The 14,763-nt window shown below is 36.6% G+C and overlaps 1 protein-coding gene across 1 annotated transcript in view; it reads right to left on the minus strand.

Moving 5' to 3' along the window:
- The window catches only part of lrp1bb (low density lipoprotein receptor-related protein 1Bb), a 2,167,948-nt gene that overhangs the window by 271,350 nt on the left and 1,881,835 nt on the right, over positions 1-14,763 (minus strand). Inside the window, exons 59-64 of the mRNA XM_051931086.1 lie at positions 10,411-10,592; positions 8,841-9,040; positions 7,115-7,303; positions 4,630-4,778; positions 4,406-4,499; positions 915-1,031 (exon numbers count right to left, since the gene is read on the minus strand). Of these exons, the coding sequence (XP_051787046.1) occupies positions 915-1,031; positions 4,406-4,499; positions 4,630-4,778; positions 7,115-7,303; positions 8,841-9,040; positions 10,411-10,592 (931 nt within the window). The remainder of the gene's footprint in view (positions 1-914; positions 1,032-4,405; positions 4,500-4,629; positions 4,779-7,114; positions 7,304-8,840; positions 9,041-10,410; positions 10,593-14,763) is intronic.

The raw sequence follows: 14,763 nt of genomic DNA on the forward strand, positions 1-14,763 counted from the left end.
AAACCTTTTTAAGTGTGTCGAGTCTGATCTTTTCACACCAGCAACCAATCAATAGCGAGCTATCTATTTGTAAGTATGTATGTTTGTCATAAAGATGTTTAAATAAGAGTATTTAGAAAAAAATAAAACACAAATTAGATGATTAAGGGACACTAATATACTCTACATTGAAACGTCACTGATTTTCACTGGTTGGGAGCATGCACTTATAGCTCGTTGCTGCACCCACCCCATGACAAACCACTTGGATTGGGACCTGAGTGCAGTGGGCAACACCTCAGCACTATGCTGGAGTGCCAATCCTGCCACAAACCCCCAAGTTTTCCATGTAAATTGGAGGACCTGCTTGCAGGGCTGGATTAAGATTAACGTCATACCTAGGATGAAACAACTGCAGGTTAAGGGCCGTGCTCAAGGGACCAGTGGAGTAGAGTCACTTCTGGCGTTTACAGGATTTGAACCAGCAACCTTCTGATTGCCAGCCAGTTGGAACAAAAATAGAATCAGACTAAGAGTAAAAATGGCCTTCTAATTGGAAACCTAAAAGGGGGAAATCACCTGCAAGTGCAGTGCTCCACGTCAGTAACTACATAACAGAAACAGTGGGGTTTTCTAATATAAAATAAAATATAAACTGTCTGATTGTTAACAGTGTAAACTACGTTATTAGTACTGCAGATGCAGGTGTCTGAAGATCTGCACATCCTTTTCATAATATGTCTGTTCCAATAGATTGTTAAAAATTAGTAATGATTATTGATAAGAATTTTAATTGTTAAATTTACTACTTTGTAAGATTCAGATGAGTATGTAATTAAGCGAGATAGGCCTACAATCCCTCAGGGAAAATTTCAGTAGATACTGCCATTTGCATTATTTGGGAGAGGAAAGCAGAAAATGTGAAAGTTACTTACCACAGTTGGCTTCATCAGAGTTGTCCCCACAGTCATTTTCTCCATCACATATAAAAGGAGGAAGGGCACAGAGCCCAGTTCCACATTGGAAACGACCAGGCTGGCATTTAAATTCAGCTGAAAAAATTAAATTGGCATTAATCTAAGTATATAAAACGCATTTGTAATTTCCATCAGATAAATGTGGTAATACTTATCAAGTATGTAGATAAAGGAACAAAGACAAATAGCAGGAAGTGAGCTTAGATCACTATATTTTAATATTAACTTTATGAATGAAGTATGTGAGAATGAACAGGAAATAATTTGTTCAGATAGTCACAGTATATACAGAATATAAGATAAGAGAATGAACGGAAGGCACAGAGAAAGAGATTTGATTTTTTAAGCTGAACGTTTTTTGCATAATTGTATAAATCACAGTATTACAAACAGGTGTTAGTGAGAGTGTGTGCCATCTCATGCTGCCTCAGATGTGCTACCCATTGAATAGTAGGTCTCTTAGTTAATGCCGGGCATTACTTCCTTAAAGTAAGCAACTGTATTAGGAAAGTTAGACAAAATGTTTGCAATTCCACATTTCCTGAATTAGTTACACCCCACTTCACATGGAATATTAACCTGTCATTTATTCATTATACTGACGTCCACTTTGTCCCATGTGGACTTGTGAAAGGTTTTTGTATTGTATTATTTCTATATTAGGTTTATAATGATTATTGGAAAGAAAAGCAAAATGCATTTCTAATGTAGCAGAAATTTTGAGCCCTGAATACATCCAATAATACTCACACAGTTCACAGAAATGCTAGAGGACAAAGTTATATTTTTAGGTATTGACTTTTTCAAAATGTTCTTAGCAACCTATTATCACATTTTGAAAAAGCAAACAATTAAAGATGAGCAATGTCTGTTTTAATAAATATAATTTATACAGATTAAAAGGATTTGCCTGGGTAAGTATGGCATTTGGCATGGAATAGTCCTGTACAATACCTACAACTGAGCCTATTAAAACAGTCAGAGAAAGATGTCACAGCATGGAAGCCTGAAGGGACATTCTGCAATCCTGGTCACATTTGGAACATTTTGCAGTGTCAACTATAGTGCCCTCAAGGAGCAGTCACACCATACACGTACACATGACACCATCTGGCAAGTGCATTTCAACTGTTTTGTGAACCTTATTATTTGGTTTAACAAGATTCTTGCAACATTTAATCTATTTCTGGCCCAATAAATCGTTCTTGTGCTTCAAGTTCTGGAGACATTTCTCACTTGCTCCCTGTAGCAAAAACAAACACCAGTGACTGGTCTGTTGATAAATGTTCGCACGACATACAGTTTTTCACAAAACATTCCATCCTCCTCAAATGATGTAATACACCTATACAATCAGTGGGTTTGTAGGCAATTGAAGATGATACAAATTATACATGTTTTAGAAAAAAACACACCCATTCTGATAGTTTCACCCCTCCATGTGTCTCATTTATCTCATTTAAACTGTAAGTTCAAAGAAGCACCATCCCTTAACAAGTATATAAAATACAATTCTCCAGACTTTGTGAGGTTCACTCATACTGGCTATGAATTCGTATTTTGATTGTGGTTTGCCTCATTTAATGCATCAGGTTTCACGGTTTCTTTCTTTTTAAAACATAGGTGGACTTAATGCTCTTATTGCTCTGGAATGCTCTTCTGGGTCATAGACAAAATACGGGTCCCCCCCCCCCCCCCCAACAACACCCTCTCTTGTGCTTAAGGGACCTCTACAGTGCTGCACTTGCAAACTCTATCTCCCTAGCACCCCTGCGGGTATCCCACCTGGGTTCTCATATGGATGGCACTGCCATCTAGTGCATGGGGAATGGAACCACTCCCATGTTCTGGCTTCCGCTGGCCCATTATAACAAACCTGAAGCACTTCAAGGTTTCTCCTGTGCCAACATTTGGGCGCCCAATGACTGAATATAGCTCTGCCCACTTACAGCTGCTCCCTCCTGCCTAAACTGATCGTTGGACTAATCATCCTCTACTGATTCTGACATCTGATGCCCTGTGACTGCTTTTTGGCCTTTCCCGCTGCCTTATGCACTTCAGAAGTCATTTTTCTCTTTAGATATCCCTCAACAATGTACAAAATATGATAATTGGAGCACTTCCTTTAGCTGCTAATTTGCACAGTGAGCAGTCAATTAATTCACATTCTTCAGAAAGCTTAGAGACAACAAAATGGTACATAAATAATAAAACTCATTAAGTGGAGATGCTCTTTGCTGTAAGAAAGGAGGAACACAATTGTAATGGGGGAGCATTTTCTTAATGCATTAAGATAATAAACAGCTCTAAATCTACAAAAAAGCAAGATAGAGCTACTGTATAGAGAGCTAAAATTCAATTTAATATCTCATTTTGGCTTATTTAATAAAGACTGCACAGTTTTCACTAAAATTGTTAGCTTTGAAAATGTGATGTCCTTTTGTAGTTGGCAAGTTCAGTGAAGCTGTGAATGAAGCCAAATGACCATAAGCATTTTAGAAAGGATGGAACTTGCTTGTTATTTATTTTTCTCTATTTTTATTTTGTGCAGTCATGGAAAAGCGGACCTTGCAGCTGGCAAGCCTTCTATGATCTAAAGTAAGTGGGATCCATAAGGCTAAAAATAATGAGAGCGGAGTAGCTGAGGAAAAGACACCATTCTTTTTTCAAAAAATCCTGCCAAAGCAGAATAGGGAAATAAATATAAAAAAAGAAACAGTAAAATTGCAAGATGGGGAGTGAATTTAGTGAATATAAATACTCATGAGAAGAAAGTGTATAATGCTAAATATTGTGTTTTTTATATTTGGAAGAATTCAGAATTGATTTTAAATACTACATACGTAATTCATTCAGATGGAAATGTTGGGAAACAAGACTATTAAAATAATTATACAGATGACAAACTGACCATTTAATCAAGGAGTACCCACTGTATTTCCTATACATCTATAGAAATGATCCTGGACACAATGGGAGGAAAAGTAGAAGAACAGAAGGAAGCAATTCAATCACATGAACATGCTGAGTGATGTTAATTAAAAAAAGAATGCTGACATGATGATATATCCTAAACACAGTCAATAATACGTATAATGTATATGAAAAATACAACCACAAAGATAAAATACTTCAAACTACAGTGCTGGAGAACTGGAATTGATAAGACAAAAATGATGCTTTTGACACCAGGCTTGTTTAGAAAAAAAAATCTGCATTTCTTGAAAGATAAAAGGCCATACATCTTTCAATATTATTTACTAAGCATAGTATCATAGAAAACATTTTCAAGCACTGTTCTGTCAGACAGACATGGCTAATATTAATTTATACTGATATACAAGCTAAATTGTACACAGTATGCTGATACTCTAAAATGAATATGACTAAAGGTTACATATGATCAACAACTTCTCATATTGCCTTATAAAAAATGATGAGCTACTCACGACAGTCCTCCGGCTCATCAGATCCATCACCACAATCATCTACTGTATCACATTTCCACCAAAAAGGAATGCACTCATCAGTTCCACATCGAAACTATAAAATATGAACGGGAAGAAAATATCTTTAATTTGAAATATGTGGTAAACATTTAAAGCTGTTAAAATGTAAGCAGCATTTTAAAGTCTGGTCTATCACTGTATTAGACTAAAAGAATAAAACAAACCTGGCTTGCTGTGCAGTTGGACAGGCAGGCCTTGGTATCAGAAGCAAGGTAGAAATTAGAAGGGCAGGCACATTTGTAACCACCACCAGGAGAAATCAGACATAAGTGGCTGCATCCTCCATTATTCACTTGACAGGGATGTTTTGGCACTATAGAAAGTTTAGAAAATATCAAATCGTTTAAAACAAAGCAAGATAATGAGAAAAAACTTCAATATAATCATCTATTTTCTCATACTATTCTTCAGATGGGAAAGAGAAGCCTAACCTAGCAGCATCAGTCCTGAATGGCATGATGGGTTAATAGAGAGCACACCAATGCACTTGCACACTCTTACTAACTCTGGACCAATCTGGGGACTCCAATCAAATGCATATGCATGTGTCTGAGAGGGGAGAAGATACCAGAGTACCAGGACAACAGCCATATAGACAGTCAGAAAATACGCCCAGTTCTCTGGACCTGTAAGACGGCTCTTGCATCATAATGACTGTCAATGAACTTGTATACATTATTATGTTTGAATCAAAATGTTTTGTGTTGACGTACCGAATAAAATGTTTCTCAACCACCAAATAAACCTGTTAAAAGAAAATTTCCCTGAAATATACTAGCACTCACAATAGCGTCATAAGGAAATAAGTGGGACCAGAACATGAATGAATCAGGAAGTATTTTCTCTGAGAAACTAATTTACCTTACAAATGTAGACGTGTGTTATGTTATTATTATAACTTGCTCTCCTATTAGCAACTCTACTCTTAAATGTTTGACATCCCATTCATAGTTAAATCTTGCCTTGCACCCTGTGCTTCTGGAATAGCAACCATATAATACTGATGGATGGATAGATAAAAAAATATTTTTAAGTGATTAAGAACACTAAATATCCTTAGTATGTGCCAGTAATCTGTGATGGACTGGTGTTCCATTTAGAGATGGATCTGCCCTCATTTATGGAATATAAGTTCCCCAGTTGTTGAGGAAGCAACTTTAAGAAAAATGTGTTGAATTTTGGATTTTTAGTATATTGGCCTATCTGGTTGTGCATTAAGTACTGCTTCCAACAACTGTAATAGCATCTGGATCCCTAATTCGGTCCCCAGAAAAGAAGTTTACTTGTGTGGAGTTTTCAATGTCTGGGTGAGTTTCATCTGATTTCAATTCAGTATGCACACACTGTGATGCTAATCATTCAGCTGATAACTCCGACATCCACTGGAGTGACTGTAAGGCTGCAAATTTTTGTTCCATAAAATAAACAAGTATGTCGGTGAGGTCACATATATTTATTCGTTGGTTCTGAACAGAGCTCGGCTCCTTATAACACTGAAATGGCCTGAAAAGGGATATGTGTTTAAATAATGTCTTTCTATCCAGGGAAAAGTGGGAAAATGTTTTTATGAATCTTTTGTTTTTAACGTTTTAGGGTAAATGGACATATTTATGAAATAAATTTTCATTTCAAGCAGAATACTTACTTGAGCATGTTAGAAAAGAAAAACCCCAAAAATTAGATTTTTAGTTTCTGTATATTACGTGTTGTCCTGTATAACTATGTATGTGACAAATAAATAAAGAATGTACAGTATGTTGCATATCTTATATTAAAAACACTGAGGCTGATACTCAGAATTCTAAAGCCATAACAGCTGTAAGCTTTTACTACTACTATTAAATTCCATGGGGTTCTACTAGTTTTACCGCCCACATAAATAATGCCTCTGTCTGGTTTTGGAGATATGGATATTTCAGTTATTGGTGGACTGGTGGAAATGCCAATCTGTAACCTCTCAGTTTGTAACAAGGTAAAGTACCACATCTCAAAACATGTGCACCCCAACTGTCACTATATGGGACTCAGCTCCCACAGAAATCATGTCAGCTTGTGTTCTCATATGTCTTCTTTAAAAAAAACCCAGCAATTTATTTCTCATCATTTAATATGTAAAGCATGGCTCTAAAACAAAGTGTGATGACTTTTCTTATAGATCAAAATAAATACACTAGGACTTAATCCCATGGGCATACTCTGGAATATAAATGTTTGCTGTAGCTGTTTAAAAGCCTACCACTAGTTTTAACCAATACGTGGGTTTAAAAGTGATCCCCACTGCACCAAAAACCAATAAAGGACCAATAAGCTATCGACATGTGAAGATTCAAAAACCAGAACTATTTGCTTGCTATATTAGGCTTTTCGCATTATTGTTTGGAAGTTAGCATATCTTCACAACCATTCTTCTAAATTCAAAACTAAATAAATAAACTTTTCAGAAAAGTCACTTTCTAAACAAGTTTTAAGAAGGGAAACATGCAGAAAATAGAAGTGTTAAACATATGACACAGCAAATAAAAATCACCTGAGAAATGTTCTATAGGTCACAGAAATTCAAACAATTATTGTAAGACTTTGATCATGTTGTTATTCATCACAACACTGACTGAGGCTAATCACATTCAAAATCAGAAGAAAAACAATTACCATCAGGTTGCCTTAAAGCATGGTAAACTTGTATATCAGTTATGGCATGCCAGGAGTTAAGCAATGATATCTTTCCTGCTCCTGAGGTTTTGTGAGCTCGATTAAGTGTTTTGGTTTTTCCATCTGTCCAGTAGATGTAGTCTTCAAATAATGTAAGCCCGATCACCCCTTGGATGTCTTGATTAAGGACTGAAATAGAATACCGCAAGATTAATCATTAGCCTTGGAGAAATGCCAGACAGAATTCTCAGTACTACATGGGCAACAGATACAACCAACCACTTCTTGTGAATAATTGCTGTGACAACCTGTCAGGTCCTAAAGGTTCTTTATTATTGAATAAAATAACAAGACTGAAATTTTGAGATTTACTCCAATGCTGTTAGTAAACTGCTGTATAAAAACATGATCATTTTCATTTTCTAAAAGTGATACATTAAATAATTGCTACTGGTGGAAAAATTAGAATATAGGTAGAAAGATTAATTGTTATATAATAAAAAATGTACTGGGTTGAATTATTAACCGTTATCTTTCTGCATGTAAGTGCCACTCCTAGGCAGCTACACTATGCTAAAATAACAATTACTGTCTTACTGTAAATGAAACTTAACCAATTAATGTATTTGTATTAACCACAAAAGAAACAAATAACATGTACAGTCAATTATAGTACAGTACAGAAGCAGATCAATTAGAAACTCTTCAGTCTGTACTTAATGAAGTACTTTATGACATTAGGTGAATCTGAAGCTTTGAACCTTGTGGTCTAACTGTAAAGCCATTGAAAAACACGGCCTTCTTAACAATGCAGTTAATATATATATATATATATATATATATATATATATATATATATATATATATATATATATATATATATACATTTTATTTTTGTAAAATTAAAATGTTTGCTCTTTTAGGGCGATAGGACAGTTTCAAATCATGAGTTTCAGAACATCATCACATTACAAGATGGAGTTTCTAAAAAGAAACAATTTAATATAAAGAACACCAGGCATAGTGTGAACTAAATCACCAACACCAACCTTAGAGTTTATAAACTGAAAAGTCATCCTAGCAAATATTTATTGTATGGTTGCTCTTTTGGTTTCTGCTCACCTGTGCTAAGAAAGCAGGCAATTACTATCCAAAATATGTTCAGGGCAAGATTCAACCTGTGTGCGCTGCAATCAAGCTCTAGCCTCACTGAGCTACGTGTTTTGGGCTGTACCAAATTAACATCGTTTTGGACAAAAATCTTTGAATGCCTATCAGACAGCCTTGGTGTCACAATCCCTCCTAATCCATTAACAGCAGTGTTTGGTGGTCTCCCAGACAGGCTTAAAGGTGGAGAAGGACAAACAAATTGTACCTGCCTTTACCTCACTATTAGCACATACACGTATCTAGCTCAACTGGAAGAATCCCAACCCACCACCTTTACGTCAGTAGGTAAATGATGTCCTATACTATGTGAAATTGGAAAAATCAAATACTTACTCTGAGGATCTGTTCAAAACTTTTTAAAATATGGCAGATTCAATCAATAATAAATTAATTAGATAAAAATTAATTAAGATGTTAGTATCAGAGGCAAATAATGTATCTCAAATTATGACCTATTTTGTAATAATCAGTTTATTTCTAAAGGAGAAGACTTTTATAATTACACACAGAATAATGTATTTAACTTTTTTGTACAAATAAATCCAAAATTACTTACTCTTGCGTCTGCTTGATCCGTCCATCTTAGAAAAAAAGATATGATTCTCATCAGCCCAGTAGAGTCTTCTGTTGACATAATCTATCGTTAAAGCATTTGGTTTGGATATTTCTGTGTCGATGACAACATGTCTATGGGTCCCATCCATTCCAACGGAGCCAATATGTGGATAGTCACAACAGTCTATCCAGTATAAATATCTACAAAAAAGAGAATAACCAAGAATATCTGTATCAAAATACAGATAAACAGTACTACCTAAAAAAAACAAAAAAAAAACAAAAAATACTGCTAAAACATAGTTCCCACGAGAGAGAGAGAGAGAGAGAGAGGTTAGGAGCACGCGCTGATACAGCGCATTGCCGCACCCACAACATGACAAACCTACACAGGATCCCAGATTAGGACCCAAGTGGAGCCAGGCAATGGGTGACACCTCAGCACCACACTAGTTCAGCTGGAATGGAACAGTGTGAGGGTTTATATGGTGGCTGGGATGCTAATTCTGCCACTAAAACCCAAGTTTTCCCTGCAATTTGGAGGGCCTACATGCAGGGCTGGATGCAGATTAACGTCATAACCAAGATGGAGCAATGGCAGGCTAAAGGCCTTGCTCAAGGGCCCAACGAAGTAGAGTCACTTTTGGCGTTTACAGGATTTGAACCGGCAACCATGCCAGTGCATATCGCTAGCCTCAGAGCCACCACTGCGCCCCAGACACACAGCTTGGGTTGTATCGTAACTTTAACTTGGCCAGGTTTAAATTAGTGTGAGTGTGCCCTGAGGTGAACTGGTGCCTTTTCCAGGGTTGGTATCTGCCTTACATTCAGTGCTGCCCATGTGGGTTCATGTGATCTGCAGACTTCTATTGGAGTACATGGATTTGGAAAAATGAATTAAAGTTTTCTGCCTTGCTACTTTTGTATTTGATAATATCTTAACTAATTTATTGTGCATAACATCAGCTTCCTGGAATTCTACATATTTTAATTTATTAAAGTTTTGAATTCATAGTTTACTATCTAAATTATAAAGTGTACTCAATGTGTAATATCCTCTGCCATGCATAATATTTGTGAAATGCTGCTACTCATATACAGTACAAAAATAAGATAAGGTATTTTAACTGTTCACCACAGAGATGCTTTGGTGAAAGATAAAGATACAACAGTGGTATGAAGCCAATATTGCACCAACATAAAATTATGGCCATATTATACTAAAATCCAAACATTTATAAATCATATTATGTTTACGGACTATGACAGACTAGTAGCCAAACAAATTCCTGCCCCAATCTCATTGTACTAGCTCCTTTTATTCCATATATAGTGACTACAGAAAATGATGGAAATTCAGTTATTTATTTTAATATGCTAAGCATGAAATGTCTATATATATTTCATCTCTTATACAGTGTTTTAAACAAATACAAAACCAAAATTTTAAAATTAGTGTGAATACAAAACAAAGCATGACTTACAGTAAATATGGATAAGTGCAAATGAATTATATTTAAATTACTGTTTACTTTTACCACAAAAGTGATCACTTCAATGTCATTACCTACCCAGATTCAATATCCAAAGCCAAATCTTTTGGGTATTTCAACCCTGTCCCCACTAGAACTGCAGGATATAAGCCATTGAGTTTGGACACCTCCACACTCTTCCTTTCTGTGTCAGTCCAGTACAGGTTCTTTCCAATCCAGTCAACAGCCAGCGCACTTGGAACTGATGTACGGTGAACAACCTGCAAGAATAAAAAATACATTGAAGAAATAGATGTGCTCAAAGCCTTTGTCAGACTCTGGTGTAATGCAATTTTATATTTATTATTAAAATACGTACATCACACATTCTTTCATTCTGATTTTCATCATACTTTTTGATTTAAGGTTTATTAAAAAAAAAAAAACAGATTTTAAGCAGATAATTTCCTTGCAGAGTTTGTTTATAAATGATGCTAATAAATAGAAATCTAAATAAACAAGAAAATAACTCAGTGTTTGCTGCTCATTGTAAAGGTCGTATAACAAGAAATGCAAACAAGTTGTGCAAATGCACAGAATATTTAACTAATATAAACAATCAATAATAAAGTAATATTCTGAAAGTAAATGTTTAAACTAATACTGTATTATGGCAAATACTGTACTGAGCAAATCCATCCATCCCTCCATTATCCAAACCGCTATATCCTAATTACAGGGTTATGGGGGTCTGCTGGAGCCAAACCCAGCCAACACAGGGTGCAAGGCATGAAACAAACCCCAGGCAGGGCGCCAGCCCACCACAGGGCGCACACACACCAAGCACACACTAGGAACAATTTAGAATCACCAATACACCTAACCTGCATGTCTTTGGACTGCGGGAGGAAACCAGAGCACCCGGAGGAAACCCACGCAGACACGGGGAGAACATGCAAACTCCACGCAGGGGGGACCCGGGAAGCGGACCCAGGTGGCAGCAGCGCTACCCACTGCGCCACCGTGCCGCCCACTGAGCAAATCTCTTCAATAATTTCAAAACATGAACCAACCCAGTTTCCTAATAAGTCATATCTGATAGTTTTTTTTTTTTCTTTTTAATGATGAACATACGTGGATATTAACAAGCCTGCTTACTGTCAAACATGCCTAAAGTATATAGTGTACTTCTCACAAAGAGCGCTTCTGAAGCTCTGCCCGTGCATTAGGGGGAGTTAAGAGATTAAAAAAAAAAGCTCAACAAAGAGTTGTGGACATTCAGTCCATTTATTCTCTTATGTCTTATTGTATTTGTCCAAATATCTTACTCTCTTTTGTTCAAGACTCCTGACATCTTTTATGTACATAAGTTCTCATTTTGTCTTAAACACACTTTTTTGTAGACTCAACTGATCTTTTTGTGTCTCCAGGGTTACTTGTTTTGAGAATACTGAGGATTAGGAACTGCTCAAAGGGGAGTGGATTGAGTTTCCTGAAATTGTTAGAGCTGGAAATGTTGTAGCCTAAGGATTTACCTGGTGGGTATTGATTGAACTACAGCAGTTCTAGTGCACATATTATGCTTGATGATTGATATTTCCTTTACATTTTAGCAATTGCTTTAGAAATGTGCATACTGATGCAGATGCAGGCAAGAAAGGCTATAAGAAAGAAAGGTGCTTAGTGTTGGCATTGCTAGTTTAAGACCTCATGCCTATGCAGTGGCAAAATGCTCTGTGGGCAAGGTACTAAAGGAATGACTACAATAAGCATAACAAAAGTTGTTCAATGGTAGTTGACAGCAAAGTGTCCCTTGAGGTAATATACATACCCCTGTTGTTCATTACGGAGGATTGTAAGCCTTGGTGCAAACTAGGTAACGTTTCCCTTTAGGTTACTGCCAGGGAAGCTTTCTGAGAGGTATGCTTAATACATTTTTGGGCAGTTACATTATTGTTTAGGCAGCTTGGGCTTAATGCTGCCCTTGGGTCAACTCGACTTTGGCATCTGAGCAAAAGGTCTTTTATTCTGTTGATATTAGTTCATCTTCTGAATTGTATGATGTCTGCCCATAGAGGCACTGACCTTTCGTTTTGAACAATCTCTTAAATACCTTATTTTATTTTTATACTGCCTAACTGATTAGTGAATCAGCATTGTTGCTGTTCTTTTAATTTCAGTTGTTTTTACATTAGAGCTTTAGTAAAATAATTCTCAGAACCAAGATTGAGATCATTTATATTGTAAATTCACACTGACTAGTGTGGAACGAGCCCCGGACACAGACAGGCAGACATCGTATTAAGCACCACCACACGTTTATTATACAGTCCACTATTTACAAAGTGCACAGACAATCCCCCAAAACTCCCCCAAAGTCCAGGCCTGTCTCACTCTGCCTCTCTTCAGGTCCGTCTCCACTCCTATTCTCCGAGCTCTGTCCTGCTACTCTCCCGACTCCAGCCCCCGAATGGAGGGAGGCAGCCCCTTTTATAACCACCAGGATGTGCTCCAGGTGCCTCCCGACAATCTTCTGCCTGCACTCCCCAGTGTGGCGGAAGTGCCGGCTGCATATCCGGAAGCACTCCGGGTGTCCCTGGTCTTCTTCCCCCCAGCACTTCTGGGTGTGGCGGAAGTGCTGAGGGCCAGGGCTCCAAAGGCATCGGGGCACCCCCTGGCGGTGACCACGGGTCCCTACAGGGTTGAGCTTCAAAGCTCTGTACAAGTGTCCCCAAAGCCACCAGGGCGGTTGCCCCCTCGTGGTCTGGAGGAGGCGTAAGCCCTCCTGTGGTCTTCTTGGGCGTCCCGGCTAGGTACCACCCCCAGCTGCATGCCACACTAGTGACTTCCCACAAAAATCCAAATACCAGACTTAAGATTTGTTTTTGAAGACAGGTCTGACCATTTTATTCTTGTTTTTGATCTGTAAATGCTATCAATTCATGTTTAATGTGGATCTAAAGTGTTTTGTGAATGTCCAAATATAAAACATTTTGAAATTTTGCAAAGTTTGATTGAATTTGACCCCAACATAATAAACATCATAATCTTCAATGGTGTGATTTTCCCTTCTTTACAAATTTTAAGGAAAACTAAAATAATAATATTGAAATGCTCTAGAAAGTGTTGACATACCAAAACAGACAGGTTGTTTAGGCAAAGAAAAATAAATTACATTTTTATTCTAAGAAGTTAAGAATGGGAATGTATTATAAAGTGCTAATAATAATAATGTGTTTATCGTGGACTTATTAATAATAATTAATCAATTTTAAAAACATATCCAGTTATCACTTTCTTGTTTTTTATTTTTTTAAATTTTGTTTTATTTTTAGCTACTGGGGTGAATTTGATATTTATTTAAACATAATATATTGGTGGATTATTGAATACTATAAAGAGTTTTTACTTAGAAAAAGTGGAGAATGTGAAAATAATTAAAACAATTACAGAAATAAACACAAAAAAAGATTATAGTGATATACTGTACCTGAAATATTTTAGGATGAAGAATATTACAATAATGCCACAGAAGAGATCTTCTTATTTAATACGCTACTGTGGCTGTCTGTTTGTCTGTTCAGGATTTTAAATCAACTGTAGCTCATAAACTGTTTGACCTATTGACCTGAAATTTGGTACACATATACTATGTGATGTCTACTATCCGTTTGCGGGGTGATGATTGACCTCCAAGGTTATTCCTCTTTTTACTTTAATTTTATTTTATTGTAGAATTAACTGTTGGCAGCAGCCGTGTGGCGCATGCATATGGCCACCGTTCTCATCCCTACCACCTTCACCATCACTTCCCCTACCTCTTCATATCTTAAATCATTCTTGAGGCAGATTAAGTGCCAGCTTAAGTGAAAAATTAAGGAAAATGTACTAAGTAATTGCAACACAAACACTGACTTAATCAGTTTTAACGCGAAAAGATGCAGACAAATGAAAAGAAGAAGCAGGCCGCTAGGGTGGAGAAAAGAAGAGCTGCTCAGGAAGCAGCAAGCACAATAACCTCTGAGCAAACGAATGCTAAACGTACAGAAAAAGAGAATGAAAACTAGGAATGCTCAAGTCAAGTGTAACATGCAGTGTGCCATTACTGGTGATAAATAAATAAACTAATGAATGTACAGTAGAGGCTATGTCCACACTGTTTTGGGGGAAATAAACACAATTGATAGTGAACATTGAAGTGTGTGCACCAAAATTAAAAACACACACAAAAAACAGCAAACAAAACATAGTATTTCTGAAAGAAATTAATGTCAGTAACAATAAGCACGGAAAATAAATGTCATGGTTATTTAGTTAATGCATGAGGCATTCCATTACTAAATATCAGTGAACCTGAAATTAAAATGCAGATGGATAGTAGGAAAACTGATCAGGTTGAACATAATGGTTTTAAGTAATGGAAAATGGGCACGAAAGAAAAAATTCACTCAA

The sequence above is a fragment of the Erpetoichthys calabaricus genome, chromosome 8 (genome assembly GCF_900747795.2).
Source record: "Erpetoichthys calabaricus chromosome 8, fErpCal1.3, whole genome shotgun sequence".
Taxonomy (NCBI): Eukaryota; Metazoa; Chordata; class Cladistia; order Polypteriformes; family Polypteridae; genus Erpetoichthys; species Erpetoichthys calabaricus.